The sequence below is a fragment of the Rattus rattus genome, chromosome 7, assembly GCF_011064425.1.
Source record: "Rattus rattus isolate New Zealand chromosome 7, Rrattus_CSIRO_v1, whole genome shotgun sequence".
Taxonomy (NCBI): domain Eukaryota; kingdom Metazoa; phylum Chordata; class Mammalia; order Rodentia; family Muridae; genus Rattus; species Rattus rattus.
The window spans coordinates 122,622,752-122,647,790 of record NC_046160.1 but is presented as its reverse complement, the minus strand read 5'-3'; the positions used below and the strand labels follow the sequence as shown (position 1 = coordinate 122,647,790).

The window sequence follows — 25,039 nt, the reverse complement described above, 5'->3', positions numbered from 1 at the left end:
AGTGGAGACTTCTGGCATCCTCTGCTCACAAAGCCCTCCTCCCCAATGCTCAACATCTGCGAGAACTGGGCAGAAAACACATTTTACACTGTCCAGAATTTTGTTTTCTGATGTTGTCTATAAATTCATCAGAAACAGAGAGCAGTATAAAGTCGAAGCTACTGATGTAGAACAAATAGTAATTTCAAATAATAGGGGACTGATGGACAGCAAACTGAGAAAGGGAGTACCATTTGAAATGTAAATAATAAATACACAATTTAATAAAAATTGAAGGAAAAAATTTAAAATATATGAGACAGAAAATTGATAGATTAGTAAAATTCATGAAATATCACTTTCTTCCATCTTCCTTGATATATTTATATATTACTCGTAAGATTTGATGTATACTAATTACCTAGGTCAGGCATTGTAGAGCCTCTTTCCATAGGAATCCGAAGTGAACTTTCCTGAGAGCTCCTGTCTTTCCTATCACAGACTTACTCCTCATTAAATATAAAACTTAACACTTCCATCAGAATCAACACATGACAAGGAAATGTAATTCTCTCATGACTTCATCCAAAGCTGTGTTTGAAAGTCATTGCTGGACCTGGACTGTCATTGGTGTGCAGTCATGGACAGACTTATTCTACTTTCTACCTGCTGATTGTCCCTCCTTTTGAGTGTTTCTTAAGGGATGAACTTTTATATTCTCATCCTATTTCAACCTTACCTTCTGCTTTTTATTCCTTACACAGATGTCTTATCTTTGGTTACCTTGAAGGAATCTGACTTTGGAATGTGGCAGTCCTTAGAGAATCTGACTTATATTTTCTCTGAGTTATCACTGAGTACATCTAGCATGGTGTGACCTAATTCTGTAAGCTCTCAGAAAAGGTTCTGGAGTATCTGATATACATTTGTAGTTATGATGATAAGAACTGCAACCCATCCATGAAGTACTGGCTCAAAATTTCCCAAAACAGCTTCAACAACCAAACATTTCTTTAAGTTCACCTGAGTGGATATTGTGGATCCTGCCACATACTACTGTCCTTGAAGAGCATAATGACACATCCTTGGTTTTCAGCTATGCAGTATTTCAGCAAGGTTCTCAGCACTGTGTTTTCCTTTTCCAATTCATAAGATTGGGAGGTAGCACACATTTCCTGTTGGTCTTTGGGGTTTCCTCTTTACCATTAGCTTCAGAGCTTTCAGAGCTCTACCTTCATGTTATATAACAAAAGCCCCTTTTTAAATTTGATCATGGGGGCTGGAGAGATGGCTTAGCAGTTAAGAGCACCCGACTGCTCTTCCAGAGGCCATGAGTTCAATTCCCAGCAACCACATGGTGGCTCACAACCATCTGTAAAGAGATCTGATGCCCTCTTCTGGTGTATCTGAAGACAGATACAGTGTACTCATATATAATAAATAAAATAAATATTTTCAAAAGAAATAAATTTGATCATGAATGACATTCTTTTCTTTTAAAAATTAAGGGTTTCTCTTCTCTAACCAGGGTGTTCAGAGAGATGGATATGCTATCTTTGGCCTAAAATTATCATAAGAGCAGATTCCAAATTGTTATATGATCACCTTCAATAAACAATTAACTATGGCTAGCCTGACAATTTTGAATAAGCATTCATTAATTGAGTCATTGGTGAAGGGGTTGTATGGTAAGCCTGTTATGTACACATTATAGAAGAAATCAAGCTGGCCTTTCAGAGGACTCATGGTCAGTTCCCAACTTCCACATCAAATCTGGCAAATCTCTGCCACTCTATCTCCACTCTAAGAAATAAGAAACTATCACACATATAGGCAAAATAAAAATGCACATAAAATTTCAAAAAAATTAATGTTTAAAAAGGACAAATAATAATTAAGGCTATAGAAATATTATTCCAAACATGTAATGAATATTTTAATGAAATCATGGTTATGTTACAACGTTTTATCTCAGACATTTGCACATTTTTTTTTTCCTAAGCTCAGAGAGCAGAGCAAAGATATAACAGAATGATATACAAATAATTCCCTCACCTGCTCTTTAAAATCTGCCCAGTCCTGACTCTGAAGTCCAGGCACAAAACTCAAGCCCTGTCTTCTCATTCAGTTTCAGCACTGACAACAGAACGTTAGGCATAATATTGGTGCTGAAGTTGTTTTTTTGTGATCACTTTTTTAAAGGTAATTATGGATAACAAGCAATAGTGCATGCATGAATTGTCACTTGTGAGAGTAACAGTGGGCATGTGTGACAATTTTTTGATCAGGATTCTTTTTGTTGCAGGTGTGCATTTTGAGGTGTGCTTGTTGGGTCTGGTGGAGTATTGGTGCAGCCTAAAGGGTCATTGAAACTCTCATGGGTACCCTCTGGATTCACTTTTAATACCTATGCCATGCACTGGGTCCACCAGGCTCCAGGAAAGGGTCTGGAAGGGGTTGCAAGCATAAGCACTAAAAGTTATGATTATGCAACATATTATGCTGATTTCGTGAAAGACAGATTCACCATCTCCAGAGATGATTCACAAAGCATTGTCTACCTGCAGATGATCAACTTGAAAACTGACGACACAGCCATGTATTACTGTACACAGTGAGAAGTCTTTGTTGTGAACATAGACATGAACCTTCAGTTCAAATATCCATGACCTGCAGGAGGCACTCAATACACACTGATCACAGGTCAGTACCGATTTACATGTACACATAATTGATAATTTACTGTTGTATCTGGACTCTCTATCTGATGCCTTTTGGGGGGATGTTCATTGCTACAACTATAGATTCTAGGAATTAATCATGTCTCAAGAAATAAAGTTTAAAGTTCACTGTTTTGAGTGACAAATATTAAAACAAATATATCCCCAAACCCTTCTATTTGAAAACAGAGAAACTTGCCAGGAATTCCGAGGGCACAGGTACTATGGAGCATCCTGGGTATGACACCACTGATATCCCTCTGCATTCATAGGTGGAGCTTTCCCACAGCCCTCCTACCCACAGAAATCTGGACTACCAGGAATGATCTCACTCCTAAGCCCACAGATAGGACCTCACTCTTACTCTACTGACTGCCCAAGGAGAGACTCCCCAGAAGCATGCACCATGCAGGAGCCACTGGGAGGCATTGAACAGGATCATTCATTCCAGTATCATAATGTGCCCTGATCTAAAGCTGCCCCACAACCCTCCAGTCCCAAGATCTGCACAGGAGAAATTGTCTTCCAGGAGTACTTTCACTTCTATGATCACAGGCTCCCAGGCTCACAGAACGGACAAGTTCCAGTCAGAGACAGCAAGACCAATTACCATCAGATATAAGGAGATTTCAAAAGGCAAGTGCAAGGACATAAGCAACACTACTTGTCATCATCAGAACTCAGTTACCCTACTACAGCAAATACAGGATATCCCAATGCACCTGAAAGGCAAGATTTAGATATAGAATCACATCTCATGATGATGAAAGAGGACTTTAAGGAGGAATTAAGTAGGTTTCTTAGTGAAATACTGTAGAACACAGGAAATCAGGTAGAATCACTTAAAGAGGAAACACAAAAAACCCTTAAAGAGTTGGAGGAAAACAGAGCCAAACAGGGGAGGGAATTGAACAAAACCATCCAGGAGCTACAAATATAAATAGAAACAATAAAATAATCACCGGGGAGGCAACCCTCTAGGTAGAAACATAGAAAAAAGATCAGGAGTTATACATACAAATATCTCCTCAAGAATACAAGAGATTGACGGGAGAATCTCAGGGACAGAAGATACTATAGAAAATTTTGACACAATAGTCAAAGAAAATGCAAAAGGCAAAATGTTCCTTACCCAAAACATCCAGGAAATTCAGGACACAATGAGAAAACAAAATCAAAGATAATAGGTATAGAAGAGAGAAAATAATTCCAACTTATATAACGAGTAAATATCTTCACAAAATTATAGAAGAAAATGTCTCTAAACTAAAGAAAGAGATGCCAATGAATGAACAAACATACAAACAAACAAAAACTATAGGGCTTTAAATAGACTGGACAAAATAGAAATTCCTTCTGTCACATAAAAAGCAAAACAAAAAATGAAGAAAACAAGGAAAGAATAGTAAAAGCAGCGAGGGAAAAATGTCAAGTAATATATAAAGGAAAATGAATCAGTGTTACACTAGACTTCTCACTACAGACTCTCAATGTCAGAAGATCCTGGACAAATGTCATACAGACCCTACACAGAGACCCTAAGAGAACTCAAATGCCAGGCCAGGCTACTATGCCCAGCAAAACTCTCAGTTAAGATACAGGAAGAAAACAAGATATTCCATGACAAAAACAAATTTGCACACCACATCATTCTACAAATCCAGACCTACAAATGGAAAGAGATGGAAAATTCCAACACAAGGAGGGAAACTACATCTTGGAAAAAGCAAGGAAATAATCTTTCAACAAACCCAAAAGAAGATAGCCACACAAATAATTATACCTCTACCTGCAAAAATAACAGGAAACAGCAATCATTGCTCCATAATACCTCTCAACATCAATGGAATCAGTTCATCAGTAAAAACACAAAGATTAACTGACTGACTATGTAAACAGGACCTACTGTTTTGCTGCGTGACAGAAACACACCTTAGTGACAAAGAGAGGCACTACCTCAGAATGAACGAATGGGAAAAAAATTACAAGCAAATGGTACCAAGAAACAAGGTCAAGTAGCCATTCTAACATTGAATAAAATCAACTTAAAACCAAAAGTTATCAAAAAGGTTAAGGACACTAAAAACAAAGAAAAAAATCTAACAAAATGACTATTAAATATGAACATAGATTAAGTGACTGAATATGTAAATATGAACCATTTTTTTTTTTTGCTGCATGATAGATACACACCTTAGTGACGAAGACAGGTACAGTTTTTGTTTTCCGATGTTTATAAAGTTGCCAGAAACTGTGTGCAGAATAAAGTTAGCCTCAGAGCTCTGGCTTCTTCCAATGTAACTAAGGCCCCTTTTAAAATTTGTTCATGAATGACAATATTATTTTAAACTAAGGGTGTCTGTTCTCTAAGCTGGGTCTTCAGTGAGATGGATACACTGTTTTCGGTCTAAACTTCTCATAAAAACAGATTCCAAATTATTGTAATGTGCAACTCTAGTAAAAAACTGACTGTTGGATGATTGAAAATTTTGAATAAGGCTTTATAAATTGAGTCACTGACTGAAGGGACTGTATGGTAAGCCATTTATGTACACATTATAAAGTTTGGGGATGGGGATTGGGATGGGGATAGGATAGGGTGCTTATGAACAAGAAATCAGGAAAGATAATAACATTTTAAAAGTTAACAAAAAATCCAATAAAAGTAAGTTAAATAAAAGCATAGGTCCTATGTTTCAAAATTAAAATGCATAAATTAAATCCAATAAAACATTATATAAATGTTGAATTTAACCCCTGTGTATGAGGATTTCAAAATATAAAATACTACTGTAAGGTTGGAGCAGGATAGTTTTGCCATTCAAAACATCCACCACAGTGGTAGAGCAGATATGCCACAGAGCAACAAGAAGCATTGTCAAACATTTTGACTTGCAAATGTCATTTTTCCAGAAAAGAAGGTGAATCCCTTATAAGATATTTTCACGGTCATCAGGATTAACCTTAATAAACTGATATTCTAAAATACAACAGCTAACAACTGATTGTTATATATTTTATTATATTAATTTATTGTATTAGTCAGATAATTAAATATTCTGAATGTAAATCTGAAAAGTATTATGGATACAATACATACACCTGGGACATCACATCAGATTGAAAGACTTTCATTCAATAAACACAAAAATTGAAGGTGAGGAAGGTAATCCTGGGAGAGATCTGGAGAACTTGAACAGATGAAGGTGGCCTCACTCTCTAGAATGCTGTAGGAGAAACATTGACTATATCCAGGTGTAATTGGCAGCTGTACTGTGTAGGCAAGAATGTCACCTCTTCTTTACCATTAGAATGCTAAAGGTGCACAGGACATTCTTTTTTTTTTTTCCTTTGGAGCTGGGGACCGAACCCAGGGCCTTGCATTTGCTTGGCAAGTGCTCTACCACTGAGCTAAATCCCCAACCCAGGACATTCTTAAATTAATTAATTTTCAACCAAATTATTAAGACACATATATTAGGGCATAATATTGCTAGCTTGCCTAAACACCCTTTGTTCTAGGAAAAGATATGCAGAGAAAAAAATAGTGATCAACGTTATAATAAAGACAAGAGTGTTAAAAAAAAGTGAAGCCTAAAGAAGGAGCTGTTCTTCCTTCTCTACTTTCTCTGAGATGAGGGATTCGCATGGCAGGGGGCAACACCATGGACCCAGTTCTCCCCTTGTTGTGCAGCAGGTTTGCATGGGTTCAGCACTGTGGATGGAGCATGAAGGACTGTGCTCCCAAGTTGAATCATATATTCCAGCGAATATACTTCCTAATAGGGGAAAGAAGATGCAAATTGATTTACAGATTCTGTTGCGGAAGGTAAAGAAAATGAATGGATGTTGACACCACACTTTGAGATATATATATATATATATATATATATATATATATATATATATAATTGTTTTTTTTTCCTTTCCCAATGTCCCACAGATAATAAATAAAACATGTCTACAATATCGATTAACAAAAAATATTTACTATAGTCTGTTTGGAGTCTTGTCACTGTAGCTTCATATATCTTATGATCTTTGAAGTTATATGAGATTAGGATATCATACCTTAGAGTCCCTTAGGACTCTGTCACTCTCCATATGTTTCTGTGTCTCTACTACACATTTTTCCAAATGGTGATTTGGATCTATACCATTCTCTTCTTGTTTTGATCAACTTTAATGCTGGCTTCTTTCTGAGCACACTGGGGAGTTGCTATTTTTACTACACAGAAATACAAGCTTTTGTCTTGGGTGTTTGCTCAGCTCTAGGGCTAAAATGATATACTAACAAACTTTTCAGTGACAGCTCTATACACACACACACACACACACACACACACACACACACACACACACACATATATATATATATATATATATATATATATATATATATATATATATATATATACACACACACAACTCTCTTTTTCTTTTCAGGTCTTATAGACTCTCCTTGAAGTTGTATGCCCAGAAGTATGTTCCCCCATCGCTAGATTTAGGATCCATTTTCACCCAGCAGATTCAAAAACCTCCTGGGATTATATGCTGTTTATTTAACTTCTGTTCAAGCATTTTGGAAAGCAACACTAAATATATAGAATTTTAAAAACAACACCAAGGAAGGAGAAAAATAAATTAGAGCTTGATCCCAATCAAAAATTTTGTGTTAAAATTAGGGCAAAGAATTCCTCCTAAAATATCAAAATAATTTAATTGTTTTTCATTCATTTGTTTTTTTTTAATTAACTAAATTGGGTTTTTACAATTTCATAAATGTGTATAATACAATGTAGTTAAAGTGACCACTTATCTTCCCGCTGCTTCTGTCAGGCCTCCTTTTCTCCTTATAAACCCCATTCCATATTCATTGTGATGTGTTCTGTTTTTGGACCCATTGGGTTTTACCAGGATTTTCTAAGTATCTGTAGGAGAAAGACTATCTAATGGAGTCTGGTATGTATACAACCAAATTTAATACTCTGTTCATCCAGAAAATGTCAGGATTCATTTGTAGTAGTAACCTATGAGCCCCTCCATTATCCAAACTTGTTTATGGACAGGTCTGTTGCCAAGGGAGGAGTTAGAGAAAGGACTGAGGTAGGAGAGGGGGTTTTCAACCCCATAGGAAGAAAATAATATCAGCCAACCAAATACCCCAGAGCTCCCAGAGACTATACCACCAAAAAAAGAGTATACATGGAGTGACTCATGTCCCATGTTGCATATGTAGCAGAGGATGGCCTTCTCAGGCATCAGTGGGAAGAGAAGTCTTTGGTCCTATGAAGGCTCCATTTTCAGTATAGGGGATGCCAGGGTAGGGTGGTGGGAGGGAGTGGGTGTGTGGATGTGTGGTACCCGCATGGATGCAATGAGTGGAGAGATGGGATGGGGGTTTTCAGAGGGGTCACTGGAAAGGGGGATAATATTTGAAATGTAAATAAAAAATCCAATAAAAATTTAAAAATTAAGATAGGTCTGTTCCCATAAACAACTGTCTCTGCTGTTGAATCCGGGCTTGCAATAACTATTCCATGGCCATATAATAGCATTTTGTTAAAATTCTCTCCATCTTCCTGCTCTTCTATTGGACAGTATTTCATGATCATTAAAGGGATGGAATAAATATGAGAGCTGTGCTCACAATTATCCTTTATTTTCAGCAGTGTGGACAATCTAGAAATTTTGTATTTATCATCCTCCATTGTGCTTCTCTGTCTGTGTCTGAGAGTAATATTTCTGTATGCATATAAACATAGATATACAATAAGGAATGTGATACTATTTCAATTTTTGCTATAGTAATGGATCTGTCTCAGGGTGTAGGACCTCTGTAGCCCTTGGTACTTTGACATCATTCATAGTACCAAATATGAATTTCCTCCTGTGTGATAGGCCTCAGACCATCAGACTTATTTGCCTATGTAAAAGCTGTGTTACTGTTACAGTAGTTGGTATATGTTTCCTAATTGTTTAGTATTGTTTATGGTAGGGTTCATAGGTGGATTAGGAGAATACTCTCCCACTGAGGCCAGATAAGATAGCCCTCTGCTGCATATGTGCTGAGGGTCTTGGACAAGCCCACATATGCTCTTTGGTTGGTGCGTCAGTCTCTAGGAGTTCCCAGGTCCCAGTTAGTTGACAATGTTAGTCTTCCTCTTGGGTTGCCATCCACTGTTATTTCTTTAATCTTCCCTCTTTTATATCTTCCGACCTCTGTCCAATACCTGTCTGCGTCTATCTGCATTTGTTTCTGTGATCTGCTGGTAGAGCTTTGTAGAGGATTCCTGAGTGAGGCAATCAAGCACAAAGGGACATGTATGGTATATACTAACTGATAAGTGCGTATTAGCCAAAAGGTACAAAATACCCATGATACAATACATGGACCCTCAGAGTCAAACAAGGAAGGCCAATGTGAAGATGTTGAAAATCCCACATAGAATGGGGAACAACATAAACATGGGGGGCACAGAGGGAGGTAGTAACCTGTGTGGGAGAGGGGAGGTGGAGGAAAAAAGAATCGAGGATCAGGTATAAGAGAAAAGAAAGAGAGTTCCAGAGGAATGGTAGAATGAAAGGAAATATGCACCTGACAGGGGGTGGAGTGCTGGCAACCTCTAGTAAGTCCCAGAGACCAGGGATAGAGGATGATCTCAAGAATCAAAATGAGTGACTTTAGTTAAATTGCCCACAATTATAGATATGGCACCTGAAGAAACTACCTTCAGTAGCCAACCTAACCTCCATTGGAGAGCTGTTGACACCAACCCACTTGATTTTCAACCCAAATTTGCTCATGTCTAAAAGAAATGCTGGAACAAAAATGGAGCAGAGACTGAAGGAATACTCATCTCATGGGCAGGCAGCAAGCTTTAACACTATTACTGATGATAATTTTTGCTTGAAAATTTTCAAATTTCTTTCATTTTGCTTTATTTATATACTGAAACCAAGATTTTTTTTTAATTTCTTAACTATTAGGTCAAATTTTCTAGTTTATTTTTTTCCTGAGTGAGAAACAGGGAAAAACATGATTCTATTATTTTGGGAATTCTGGGTCTTCTGGTCACCAGCTTTTAACAAAATATCTTAATGCATTGTACTGAAACATTTTCTAGGAGTCTTACTATTCGGGCACGAATTTATTTACTTTGTAATTTCTTCTTACCTTCTACTTTTGCATAATTGTGTTAAAACATTTTCTTTATATTTATTTATTTTTTTGTGTATCTATATCCTGTATGTGTGAACCAAAAGGTGTTAGAAAACCAAAAGATATCAGGCAAACAAAAGTGTCAGAAAGAGTCAAATTCCTGGTTCTGGAGGTACAGGAAGGTATGAACTGCATGATGTGCATGCCTAGAAGTAAATGGGTGTCCATCTAGAAGAACAGCTAAGTATTCTTCTCTCTATGCTGTTTCTAACTTCTAACCTATTTTTTAAATGTTTTTAAACTGGATTATAATGTAGCTGATTCTTCCATGTTTTTATTTATATTTTTATATTTGTTATAATATTGGTGAAAGTAAAATAATTTCTATTATTTAAAACTATAAAACATAGGTATTACAGCTGTCTTATAAATTTACATTAAAACACAAAACTTTTAATTGGACAATATGTTAATTCTAGTTAAATATTTCCTTTACCCAATCATTTTTCTATGTTAGAATTTTTTCAAAAAGTTTTCTGCACGTTTAAAGATGATCCTGTGATTTTTGACTTTAAGTATATTTGTGTGTGTGTGTGTGTGTGTGTGTGTGTGTGTGTGTGTGTGTGTGTGTATGGTTTATTTGTCAATTTTTTCCTGAGTGTGTGTATGGTTTATTTGTCATTTTTTTTCCTTTGGATATTCATTTTTTAAATTTCAAATGTTATTCCCTTTCCCTATTTCCTGTCCATAGGCCTTGTATCCCCTCTTGTTCCCCTTTTTCTGTAAGGATGTTCCCCTCCCCATCCACCCCCTTAATCTGCTCCCCAACATTCCTTCTGACAGTGTGAACCAGCCAGAGCTTCCAGGGACTAAACCACTACCCAAAGACTATACACGGGTATATTTTTTATTAACTTGCATATGTTCAACTACCACTGCACCTCAAGGAAAAAGCTAGCTGGGTTATGGTTGATAATCCTTGGATATACGTCTGTATTATCTTTGCATACATTATATTATGGATTTTTTGATTGAAGTTATCTGGCAGATGAATCTGTTGTCTGCCATTTTCATACCCCAGAACCAGCAATTACTTCTTCTTGCCTCTTCTTTGAAACCTGGCAAATTAGCCTCTGTATGGTATCTTCAAGCATTTTTTCTTCTTGTGGACTCATTCTATTGCCAATTTTATTGAGGACATATGTGATGGGATGCTGATATTTGAATCATATGGAAAGCATGTCAGATGTTCACCTATTTCAAGACACATAATTTAGTCATATAACAAAACTCATTGAAACATTGACAATGCCTTGGAAAAGGAACCCAAGTGTTAGTGTGCGTCTTATTGCCCATCCTACTGTAAGGGTTCAGTCCCTCAAGTGGCACTTCATGTTCTGTGTTTGATTTATCTTTCCAGTGTTGATTCAATCTTATATTAAAATATCATTTCATGGGGTCTGGGGATTTAGCTCAGTGGTAGAGCGCTTGCCTAGGAAGCGCAAGCCTCTGGGTTCGGTGGTCCCTAGCTCCGAAAAAAAAAAAAAGAACCAAAAAAAAAATATCATTTCATGGTTTTGACACACCTTGACATCTTCATTTTTGAACATTTTAAAATGTGAAGAGTTTCTCTTTCACAGAAATACTTGATGTTTCTGGTGTAGCTTTCTCAAATAAAATCACCTCACTTAAAATTCTTTCCATATATGTTCCTATGTTCATTCCAATAAATCACTGTGTATGTTCTCCAAAGTAATGCAAATCATATTCCTTCTAAGTTCTAAAACATCCGTAGTGAAAACAATAAAGAAGAATGCTTTAACATCTGTGGAAGGGGTGAAGAGAAATTCCAGGCCCTATGAACTGTGACTCCAGCATCCTCTCCTGTGCTATACCCTCCTTTAAGGTGCTCAGCTCCTGAATGAATTGATCAATTAACTGTGTAGATGCCATAAGTTTGTTTTTGCCCTACCCATTTTAAAGTTGTCAGAGTAGAGAGCCATGTACAGATAAAGACACAGACTATTTCATAAAAGGAAATCACAAGTATGTGAGGAAGGAAGTAGACAGATCAGTGAATTTAATAAAATATCACTGTATTCCATACAATTATAGAGTCCATAAATGCCCCACAGCAGATGGAACATAGAATTATCTTACACAAAAGTGATCATTCAATGGAGAGTCTACAATCTCTGTAATATGTTATGTGAAAGTGAGTAATTACTGGCAGGTTTCATGGAGGAAACCTCCATGGTCTAAGGCACAGTGTATCAAAAAAGAAGGGAAATATCAATCATTTGAGTTCTTCATATGTCCTCCATGTAAAACGGTGTAATGAACCATGGGTGAATCAATGGAGCAAAGAAAGAACTCTCATGTGAGAATGAGGATCTATCTCAAACAAATAGCCCTAATCAACAGCATTTTATTCTGAGGATACTTTTCTTTTGTTTACTACTTCCTGCGGGACCAGAAGTGAGCTACCTTGAGGGCTGCTGTGCTTCTCATCACAGACTGGCTCTTCCTCCGCTCAAAACTTAAGTCCTCCATTAGAGTCACCACCTCATATGGGAATGCAAATCTCTCCTGGCTCCACCCAACCCTACACTGAAAAGCTAACTCTGGGCCTGAGTACTCACTGGTGCACAGACATGAACAGTCTTACCTTCTCATTCCTGCTGCTTACTGCCCCTGCATGTGAGTGCTAAAACTTGCCAAGTGATAACATCCAGTATCTTCATCCTTTTCCAAATTTACCATCCGCACTTTCCTCCACAGATGTCCTATCTCAGGTTACTCTGAAAGAGTCTGGCCCTGGGATGTTGCAGCCATCACAGACCCTCATTCTGACCTGCACTTTCTCTGGGACTTCACCGAGCACTTCCAGTATGGGTTTGAGCTGGCTTCGTCAGCCCTCAGGAAAGGGTTTAGAGTGGCTGGCAAGCATTTGGAATAATGATAACTACTACAACCCATCCTTGAGGAGCCGGCTCACAATCTCCAAGGAGACCTCCAACAACCAGGTACTCCTTAAGTTCACCAGTATGGAGCCTGCAGATACTGCCACTTACTACTGTGCTTGGAGAGCACAGAGTTACAACCTTGGTTTTCAGCTGTACAATATTCAGGATGGATCTTATTTCTGTTCTTTCCTAATACATAGGGGAGTTGGGGATTTTACACATTTCCTGCTAGCCTCTGTGGTTTCCTCCTTCCTGTGAGCTTCAGAGCACAGGCTTCCTGTTGTATTGCATAAGTGATTTTTTTAAACTTCTTGCTTCTTCATAAATTTCACTGCATCACTCCAATTCCACTCATCTCCCCCTCCACACAGACCCACTATCCACCCTTGAAATCTCTCGCACAATAGAGGAAAAAATGTAGTCGAAGCTCTACTGTGTTACTGTATGAACCACAACTTGCCCTTTTGTCTACACTTATTTGCTTGCCAATTTTATTTTGCAGTGAATCATTGGCCCAGTAAGAGGCTTTTGGCTTTTGGTACATTATCAATACTGGCACTTTTCTGGGACAGCTTTGTGATATCCTGTTTTTGCCCTGTGTGCCTGGGCTTTTCCACCTGTACCCAACATCCTGAAATAATGAATTTGAGACTGAATTATTTAGGAATAAATGCCTAGATCTAAGGTTTTGGACCCTTACTGCTAGATCATAAATCAATTAGTCCATTAATTTCATTCTAAATCCTAGTTTTCTCCCCTCGGGTTCCTCCAACCATCTCTATCACTGTCTCCTACACAGTGCATACAAATGTTAGTGCTGCCTCTCCTTCACTAGCTTTCAGCACAAGTAATCCAGAGAGTGAAGAGTAAATGAATAGAAACCAATGTAGGAAAATTTCTGCAATGTTTCACCGATATGACTCAACATATATTACTATCCTTGAATTAAATTAATTTGGGGTAATAGGCTCATATTTGTGTTCATAATCTCACAGAGCTCAAACATTTGTGAATAAATTCTGTGATGAAAGAAGGAAGGCTTTGTAAATCTGTACTGCTTTGGCAGGAAAGGACTTCTGCACATTCCCACCCATGAAGGCAATCACAGTTATACCATACTGGAATATAACATGCAGGACTATTTATAATACCTACCACAACAGAGATGCTGGAAGGCCAAAAGAGGCTCATCCAGCTTGTTGTAAGTAGAAACGTTCTTCTATAATGGCAAGTGTGAGTTGCCCTGCAGATGTTGTCCTATGAAATGAGAGTCCACATTATGTAATATCAATTCTGACCGGTGAAGGACAAGAAGCCATGCATTGGAATGGTCTTCAATGCTTCTCTCCTGCAATATTAGATGCATCTGATTCATGCTCGTGATTTTAAAAATACACAAAAGAACAGCTTGTTTTTCTGTATCACGCATTTTCACTTTAATAAATGTATCTGCAGTTCATATATTTAAACAAAAATTCCCACAAATAATCTGACTCTCTCCTTCATCAATGAAAGCACTTAACTCTTGAAAGCTTTTAACTAACACATGTCATGAACTAACATGATGTTAGACTAGGAAAAGGTAGACAGGAAGAGGTAAAGCTTGTAATGTAACATATTGTCTACCCATTGGTACCCTTTTTCAGAGATCTCCTTTCATTTAACTAAATGCATACAAATTCAGTATTGGAACATGAAACAGTAACATTTCCTTGACCTCCATCCTTTCCTCAATTTAAATATATGTTTTATGGAATTGTTCGGTTTTCTGTGAGTAGCACCAACTGTTCTTCCTTATTCTGCTAACACCTATATTGGCAGGAAAGGACTTCTGCACATTCCCACCCATGAAGGCAATCAGAGTTATACCATACTGGAATATAACATGCAGAATTATTTACAATACCTACCACATCAGAGATGCTGGAATGCCAGGAATTCATACATGGATACCTGTGATTTTGTGTGAATTTAAAACTCATTGTAGTCCTTCTGGCATCAGCTGCTCTGTCCCTGATGAAGGCAGCAAAGACGTTGATCTCTCCTGCTTTCACCTTATTACATGTGGGAATGGTTAGAGCTGGATCCAAGTGCCATAAAGAAATAGCCTAACTTTGAGAATTCATTAATCATAATATAGAAACAACATAAATTTAATTTCTGAATTATCAGTCATCATCTCCAAATAAACAAGAGTATTTGTCCCTGTAACTGGGGCCGAGATATGTTACTGCTCTATCCAAACGTGGCCATGACAAATCTGCCTGCAGAGGCACTCAAGACCAGAAGGGGGCATATTAGGGCCAAGAATCCCAGTAGAAAGAAAAGGTTTGTGTGGAGGTACTCTGTATGGTTTTCTTTCTAAGTCTTATTACCTTTTCTGTCCCTGCTAAGATTAATGTGTAATGTTTCCTTGCTCAAACAAGAATGATTCTCTGTCTTACACTTCACAGATTTATATTTTCTTGTCTGTTGTATTTTTTTTTCTGAGCTGGGGAATATTTTGTTTTTATTTACCTTTTACATTTTTATAAATATTCTAATACAATTTATTCTGATCATTGATTCCCTTCCACCAATTTCTCCAACATCCTCCTATATACCTACCCAAACCTGCCCTATATTTTCTGTGAAAAAACAACCAAAAATATAGTCAAAAGTTCAGTAGAAGAAGGGATTATTGAAAATGAGATAAAATACTTAGAATCAAAGAAACACACAAATACAAAAAAAAGTTATATTAATACAATTATGAATCCCAGATACATAGGCAAAATTAAGACAAAAAACAAACAGGTAAATAAACATACAAAATTGCAGTTAAGTATATCTACTATAATACCACAGAGTACATTTTGTATTAGATTTCTGCTTCTGGGTATGCATCCATCCTTAAGTGTGGTTAATGATACTCCATTGCAGATAATAATGTTTTCTTTACAAGAGTTATCAATTGCAATAACGTGTTGGATTATTTTGAGATCCTTGCCCACGCCGCTTGGTCAGTACTGGAGTCTTATCAGGATGGAATCAGGGCAGGCGTCTTGTAGGCTGTCACTTTCCACTTCCGTATAGATGTACATCAGTCTTGTTGTGTCTGGGAGACACCGATTCTTTGGAGTCATCCATCCCTTCTGGCTCTTAAAATCTATTCAGTTTTAAAATTTTTGTCAGGAATAAGGGCTAACTATAAAGTTATTGTGGGCCATACTTCATACTCTCTTCAGTACCTGTAAGATATATCTGACATTAAATCCTAAGGAGTTCTCCTGTGACTGACCTCAAGATATATAGTTAATTACTTCTGTATTTGGGGAGCAGCACTGTCCACATAAACAGATCGCTCTGTTCAAAGACTCATAAGGTCAAATAAAATAGACTGTGTATCTTAATTCAGTTTCCTACAAGCATATATCTCGCATAAACATAGAGCATGAACAGAACCAAACCACAAAACAACATTTATTATTAAACTACAAGTCTTACCAAGACATCTAAAGTTTTGCATACATTTCTCTTAAATTTATTATTTTGATGAAAAATAATTTAAGAGCACAAGCATAAAACACATCACAATCTAAATACAAAATTATTTCATTAAACAAATAAAAAAATTAAAAAAAACTGAGTATCTATGAACACTTTGCTATTTCTAGACTTTGTGTAACAGAAATAACATTTTAATTTATTGTTTCTCTTTACTCCATAATACACATTATTTTGCTTCCAATATCTCTGCTTTGGTTTCTCACATCATGAGCATTATATGCCCTGTCCAGTTATATTTTTGTCTTGTACTTCAAAATCTTAGAGTTTGATGTATATTTCTTATAACAAATTATTTTGATTCATGCTACCCCAGAGTCTCATAGATTTATTCCCCAATATGGCTTCCCCTTTGAACCTCTGTCCCCAGTATCTGGTCTGTGTGCTTCCATGTTATTTATATTTCACTGTATCTTTTCCTTAATTCTCAAGCTTTAATGCCTTGTTTTTATCATTGTGGCTTAATTCCACAAAATGATACATTTATATTTGGGCAACACATAAGAAAAAGAATATGAAGCATTTGTCTTTTTGGAGCTAGGTAACCTCATTCAATAAATCATTTTCCAGTTTCATCTATTTATATACACTTTTCCTCATTTCCGTTTTAACAATGAATGATCTTCAATTCCCTTCTGTCCCAATTTTTATTAGCTATTTATCCTGTTTCAGAATTCCAGATTGAATTTTAAGCTGCTCTGAATATGGTATGCCAGTATCTCCATAAATAAGATGTAGTCATGTGACTACATGCTTAGTGGGAAAACAGCATAGTTATATTAACTGTTTCTGGTAAAATATGCAGACATTTTTCCAGGTCACTAATTTATACTCCCATCCACAGTGTTTGAGCATTGCCTTGTTCCCAACAAACTTGCCAACATTTGTTGCCATGTATTTTCTTGTTTATTGTCATTCTAAACAATATGTAATGCACATTAAAGAAGTTATTTCATATATTGTTCTTGGTACTAGTGTACTCTGTACAAAACGCTAAAAAGGTGTAATTATTTTTAAAAAGAATTAAAACATACAGGAAGGATATACATGAGGGCCCATAGGGAAGTGAATGTTTATTGATACTTGATGACAAAAAAATCTTTTCTCATTTATTTTGAACATTTCTGGAAATTCTCTACATATGCAAGAATAACACCACACACAAACACACACACACACACACACACAAAACATATACTCACACACACACAAACACACACACACACACAAACACACACACACACACACACACACACACATATATATATATATATATATATATATATATATATATATCACTGACTGGACTAATTGTGTTATCAGGTAATGAAACATAAGAGATCATGATGTAGGAAGAGAGAAAACCAAGATTGAAATAATAAGGGTAGATATGATGATGATATATTTTATACACTAATGAAAATTTCAAACAATAAACAAAATCATTGTGAAAATAAAAACAAGAATTTTACAGATGTTATAATTTTTAAACAAGTTTATATTGTATCGTATGCATATTTTCCGATAACTCCTTCTTTGTTTCTTTACCCTTATATTTTAACGTATATTCTACTATACAATTTTAATTGTACTACATTTTTGCACATAAAATTGTATGCAATTGTGCAATATCAAAGAAATGCTAATAAGAGTCTCTTGTAATGTCTTCATTTCTGAGATGGTCTTAATTCAAGTATCTTTGGTTGCATTCATTTTCCTAAGTGAAGTGCATTCCTTATTTCACTCAGATGAAAATTTCTATGTTTACCTATAAAATCATGTCTACTTGGTACAGTCAACTTTCGACAGAAATGAATTTGGTTTCCACAATTTATTATAGATAGTGCTACCACAATTATTGATTTGCAAACATTTCTAAATTAACTTTTGGTTCTTTTGGTCTTTTTGGGCCAGTTCTGTTTATACAACCTGTTTGAAAGACAAATATTAATCATACATATCTCAAAGGACTTTAAAATTGCCATTATCTGGGAGATTTCTTTAAACATTTTTATTAACTTGAGTATTTCTTATTTACATTTCGATTGGAATTTCCCTTCCCGGTTTCCAGGGCAACATCCCCCTAATCCCTCCCCCTCCCATTCTGTATAGGTGTTCCCCTCCCCATTCTCCCCCAATTACCACCCTCCCCCCAATAATCATGTTCACTGGGGGGGTTCACTCATGGCAGGACCAAGGGCTTCCCCTTCCACTGGTGCTCTTACTAGGCTATTCATTGCTACCTATGAGGTTAGAGCCCAGGGTCAGTCCATGTATAGTATTTGGGTAGTGGCTTAGTCCTGGAAGCTATGGTTGGTTGGCATTGTTGTTCATATGGGGTCTCAAGCCCCTTCAAGCTCTTTCAGTCCTTTCTAAGATTTCCCCAAGGGGGTACCATTCTCAATTCAGTGGTTTGCTGCTGGCATTAACCTAAGTATTTGTTGTATTCTGGCGTTGTCTCTCAGGAGAGATCTACATCCAGTTCCTGTTGGCCTGCATTTCTTTGCTTCACCCATCTTACAAAATTGGGTGGCTGTATATGTATGGACCACATGTGAGGCAGGCTCTGAATGGGTGTTTCTTCTACCTGTGTTCTAAACTTTGCCTCCCTATTCCTCCCAAGGGTATTCTTGTTCCCCTGTAATGAAGGAATGCATTCACATTTAGGTCATCCTTGAGGTTCATGTATTCTGTGCATTTGGGTAATTTAAGCATTTGGGCAAATAGCCACTTATCAATGAGTGCATACTATGTGTATTTTTCTATATTTGGGTTACCTCACTCAGGATGATATTTTTCAGTTCCATCCATTAGCCTAGGAATTTCATAAAGTCATTGTTTTTGATAGCTGAGTAATATTCCATTGTGTAGATGTACCACATTTTCTGTATCCATTCCTCTGTTGAAGGGCAGCTGGGTTCTTTCCAGCTTCTGGCTACTATAAATAAGGCTGCGATGAACATAGTGGAGCACGTGTCTTTTTTGTATGTTGGGGCATCTTTTGGGTATATGCCCAAGAGAGGTATAGCTGGATCCTCAGGCAGATCAATGTCCAATTTTCTGAGGAACCTTCAGACTGATTTCCAGAATGGTTGTACCAGTCTGAAATCCCACCAACAATGGAGGAGTGTTCCTCTTTCTCCACATCCTCACCAACATTTGCTGTCACCTGAGTTTTTGATTTTAGCCATACTCAGTGGTGTTAGGTGAAATCCCAGGGTTGTTTTGATTTTCATTTCCCTCATGAGTAAAGATGTTGAACATTTCTTTAGGTGTTTCTCAGCCATTCGGCATTCCTCAGCTGTGAATTCTTTGTTTAGTTCTGAACCCCATTTTTTAATAGGGTTATTTGTCTCCCTGTGGTCTACCTTCTTGAATTCTTTCTATACTTTGGATATAAGCCCTCTATCAGTTGTAGGATTGGTAAAGATCTTTTCCCAATCTGTTGGCTGTCATTTTGTCCTAACCACAGTGTCCTTTGCCTTACAGAAGCTTTGTAGTTTTATGAGATCCCATTTGTCGATTCTTGATCTTAGAGCATAAGCCATTGGTGTTTTGTTCAGGAAATTTTATCCAGTGCCCATGTGTTCAAGATGCTTCCCCACTTTTTCTTCTATTAGTTTGAGTGTATCTGTTTTGACGTGGAGGTCCTTGATCCACTTGTACTGGGTGATAAGCATGGTTCGATCTGCATTCTTCTACATGCTGACCTGTAGTTGAACCAGCACCATTTGCTGAAAATGTTATCTTCTTTCTTTTGGATGGTTTTGAATACTTTTTCAAAAAATCAAGAAACCATAGGTGCGTGGGTTCATTTCTGGGTCTTCAATTCTATTCTACTGGTCTATCTGTCTGTCGCTGTACCAATACCATTCAGTTTTTATCACTACTGCTCTTTAATACTGCTTGAGTTCAGGGATAAAGATTTTCCCAAAATTCCTTTTATTGTTGAGGATACTTTTAGCTATCCTGGGTTTTTTGTTATTCCGGATGAATTTGCAAATTGTTCTGTCAAACTATCTGAAGAATTGGATTGGTATTTTGATGCTGATTGCCTGGAATCTATAGATTGCTTTTGGTAAAATGGCCATTTTTACTGTATTAATCCTGCCAATTCATGAGCATGGAAGATCTTTCCATCTTCTGAGGTCTTCTTGAATTTCTTTCTTCAGAGGTTTGGAGTTCTTATCATACAGTCCTTTTACTTGCTTGGTTAAAGTCACACCAAGGTATTTTATGTTATTGGGGACTATTTTGAAGGGTGTCATTTCCCTAATTTCTTTCTTGGCTTGTTTCTCTTTTGTGTAGAGGAAGGCTACTGATTTATTTGAGTTAATTTTATACCCACTTTGCTGAAAGTGTTAATCAGGTTTAGTATTTCTCTGGTGGAACTTTTGAGATCACTGAAATATACTCTCATATCATCTGCAAATAGTGATATTTTGACTTCTTTTCCAATCTGTATCCCTTTGATCTCCTTTTGTTGTCTGTTTGCTCTGGCTACAAATTCAAGAACTATATTGAATAAGTAGGGAGAGAGTGGGCAGCCTTGTCTAGTCCCTGATTTTAGTGGGATTGCTTCAAGTTTCTCTCCATTTAGTTTAATGTTAGCTACTGGTTTACTGTATATGGCTTATACTATATTTACATATGGGCCTTAAATTCCTATACTTTCCAGGACTTTTATCATGAATGGGTGTTGAATTTTGTCACATGCTTTCTCAGTATCTAATGAAACGATCATGTGTCTTTTTTCTTTCAGTTTATTTATATAATGGATTATGTTGATGGTTTTCTGTATATTAAACCATCCTTGCATGCATGGAATGCAGCCTACTTGATCATGGTGGATGATTGTTTTGATGTGCTCTTGGATTCGGTTTTCCAGAATTTTATTGAGTATTGTTGCATCGATATTCATAAGGGAAATTTGTCTGAAGTTCTCTTTTTTTTGTTGGGTCTTTGTGTGGTTTAGGTATTAGAGTAATTGTTGCTTCTTACAAGGAATTCAGTAGCACTCCGTGTGTTTCAATTTTGTGTAAAAGTTTGGATAGTATTGGTATGAGGTCTTCTATGAAGGTCTGATAGAATTCTGCACTGAACCCTTCTGGAACTGTCCTCCTTTTGGTTGGGAGACCTTTAATGATTGCTTCTATTTCTTTAGGAGTTATGGGGTTGTTTAAATGGTTTATCCATTCCTGATTTAATTTCGGTACCTGGTATCTGTCTAGGAAATTGTCCATTTCCTGCAGATTTTCAAGTTTTGTTGAATTTAGGCTTTTGTAGTAGGATCTGATGATTTTTTGAATTTCTTCTGATTCTGTAATTATGTCTCCCTTTTCATTTCTGATTCTGTTAATTTGGACACACTCTCTGTGCCCTCTAATTAGTGTGGCTAAGGATTTATCTATCTTGTTGATTTTCTCAAAGAACCAACTTTTGGTTATGTTGATTCTTTGTATGGTCCTTTTAATTTCTACTTGGTTGATTTCAGCTCTTAGTCTGATTATTTCCTGCATTCTACTCCTCATGGCAGTATTTGCTTCTTCTTGTTCTAGAGTTTTTAAGTGTGCTGTCAAGTTGCTGGTATATGCTCTCTCCTATTTCTCTCTGCAGGCACTCAGAGCTATGAGTTTTCCTCTTAGAACAGCTTTCATTGTATCCCATAAGTTTGGGTATGTTATACCTTCATTTTCATTAAATTCTAAGAAGTCTTTCATTTCTTTCTTTATTTCTTCCTGGACAAGGTTATCATTGAGTAGAGCATTGTTCAACTTCCATGAATATGTGGGCGTTCTTCCCTTACTGTTATTGAAGACCAGCTTTAGCCCATGGTGGTCTGATAGGACACATTGGTTTATTTCTATCTTTCTGTATCTGTTGAGGTCATTTTTATGGCCAATTATATGATGAGTTTTAGATAAAGTACCATGAGGTGTTGAGAAGAAGGTATATCCTTTTGGTTTAAGATAGAATATTTTATAAATATCTGTTAAGACCTTTTGGTTCATGACTTCTCTTCGTCTGTCTATGTCTCTGTTTAATTTCTTTTTCCATGATCTGTCCATTGATGAGAGTAGGGTGTTGAAATCTCCTACTATTACTGTGTGAGGTATAATGTTTGCTTTGAGCTTTAGTACGGTTTCCTTTATATATGTAGGTGCCCTTGTATTTGGAGAATAGATAGTTAGGATTAAGAGTTCATCTTGGTGGATTTTTCCTTTGATGTATATGAAGTGTCCTTCCTTATCTTTTTTGATGACTTTTAGTTGAAAATCGATTTTATTCGATATTAGAATGGCTACTCCAGCTTGCTTCTTCAGATCATTTGCTTGGAAATTTGTTTTCCAGCCTTTCACTCTGAGGTAGTGTCTGTCTTTGTCTCTGAGGTGTGTTTCCTGTAGGTAGCAGAATGCATCATCCTCATTGTTTATCCAGTTTGTTAATCTATGTATTTTATTGGGGAGTTGAGACCAATGATGTTGAGAGATATTAAGGAATAGTGATTTTACTTTCAGTTATATTCATATTTGGATGTGAGTTTATGTTTGTGTGCTTTTCTTCTTTTTGTTTTGTTGTCAAGATGATTTGTTTCTTGCATTTTCTAGGGTGTAGCTTGTCTCCTTGTGTTGGGCTTTACCATTTATTATCCTTTGTAGCCCTGGATTTGTAGAGAGATATTGTGTGAATTTGGTTTTGTCATGGAATATCTTGGTTTCTCCATCTATGTTAATTGAGAGTTTTGCTTGATACAGTAACCTGGCTGGCATTTGTGTTCTCTTAGTGTCTGTATGACGTCTGTCCAGGATCTCCTGGCTTTCGTGGTTTCTGGTGAGAGGTCTGGTGTAATTCTGATAGGTCTGCCTTTATATGTTACTTGACCTTTTTCCCTTACTGCTTTTAATATTCTTCCTTTGTTTTGTGCATTTGTTGTTTGACTATTATGTGATGGGAGGAGTTTCTTTTCTGGTCCAATCTATTTGGGGTTCTGCAGGCTTCTTCCATGTTTATGGGCATCTCTTTCTTTAGGCTAGGGAAGTTTTCTTCTATGATTTTGTTGAAGACATTTACTGGTCCTTTGAGCTGGTAGTCTTCACTCTCTTCTATACCTATTATCCTTAGGTTTGATCTTCTCATTGAGTCCTGGATTTCCTGTATGTTTTAGACCAGTAGCTTTGTCCATTTTACATTATCTTTAACCGTTGTGTTGATAATTTCTATGGAATCTTCTGCTCTTGAAATTCTCTCTTCTATTTCTTGTATTCTGTTGGTGATACTTGCATGTATGAATCCTTTTCTCTTCCTTTGGTTTTCTATATCCAGGGTTGTTTCCCTTTGCGCTTTCTTTATTGCTTCTATTTCCATTTTTAATTCCTTCAACTGGTTTGATTGTGTTTTCCTGGAATTCTTTCAGGGATATTTGTGATTCCTCTCTATAGGCTTCTACTTGTTTATTTATGTTTTCCTGTGTTTCTCTAAGGGAGTTCTTCATGTCTTTCTTGAAGTCCTCCAGCATCATGATCAAATGTTATTTTAAATCTAGATCTTGCTTTTCTGGTGTGCTTGGATATTCAGTGTTTTCTTTTGTGGGAGAATTGGGCTCCAATGATGCCACGTAGTCTTGGTTTCTGTTACTTGCGTTCCTGTGCTTGCTTCTCTCCATCAGCTTGTCTCTGGTGTTACCTTGATCTGCTATTTCTGACTGTGGCTAGACCGTCCTGTAGGCCTGTGTGTCAGGAGTGCTGTATACCTGTTTTCCTGTTTCCTTTCAGCCAGTTATGGGAACGGAGTGTTCTGCTTTGGGGCGTGTAGTCTTTTCTGTCTACTGGTCTTCAGCTGTTCTTGTGGGCCTGTGTCCTGAGTCCACCAGGCAGGTCGCTTGGAGCAGAAAAGTTGGTCTTACCAGTGGTTCCATGGCTCAAGTTGCTCGTGGGTTTTGCTTTTGAGCTCTCCATGAGCTTGTAAATGGCTCTCAGTCCTTATCAAATAACAGACATTTACAACAAGATGACTCCTCTGAGTCTCCTTTCCCTGCTGTTATCGTATAGCATGAAGACCTCCAAATACTGTTCCCTGCTGTTCATGAAAACGCAATCCTGACCTTACAGCTCTGACAGACACACCCTGCTGTGAACTCACAAGTATTACAATTCACTGATCATCACTGAACATAGAACATTCCCCATGAATTTGGCAGGAAGTTGGATTTTTCTGATTGCTCTTTTAAAAGGTAAGTTATAGATTAAAAAGAGATAATGAATGTGTGAGTGGATGTGATTGAGAGAGATAGTGGATATTTTTGACAGTTTATTGACAAAATTCTCTTTGTTTTCAGGTGCCCAATGTGACGTGAAGCTGGTAGAGACTGGGAGAGATTTGGTGCAACCTGGGGGATCCTTAAACTCTCCTGTGCAGCCTCTGGATTCACTTTCAGTGACTACTGGACGCAATGGGTCCGCCAGACTCCAGAGAAGGGGCTAGAATGGGTAGCTGAAATTAGAACCAAAACTTATAATTATGAAACATACTAGGCGGAGTCTGTGACAGACAGATTCACAATATCAAGAGATGATTCCAAAAGCAGCATTTATCTACAAATGAACACATTAAGAGCTGAAGACACTGGCAGTTATTACTGTGCAAGACACACATGGAAGGGTCTTTAG

General features: G+C 37.0%; 1 pseudogene and 1 gene segment (V, D, J or C); both read left to right on the top strand.

Moving 5' to 3' along the window:
- Positions 1-12,515: 12,515 nt before the first annotated feature.
- Positions 12,516-13,085, top strand: LOC116906260. The segment is given in 2 exon segments: positions 12,516-12,561; positions 12,643-13,085. Coding segments are annotated over 2 exon segments (489 nt in total).
- Positions 13,086-24,557: 11,472 nt separating this feature from the next.
- On the top strand, positions 24,558-25,039 carry LOC116906259 (annotated as a pseudogene).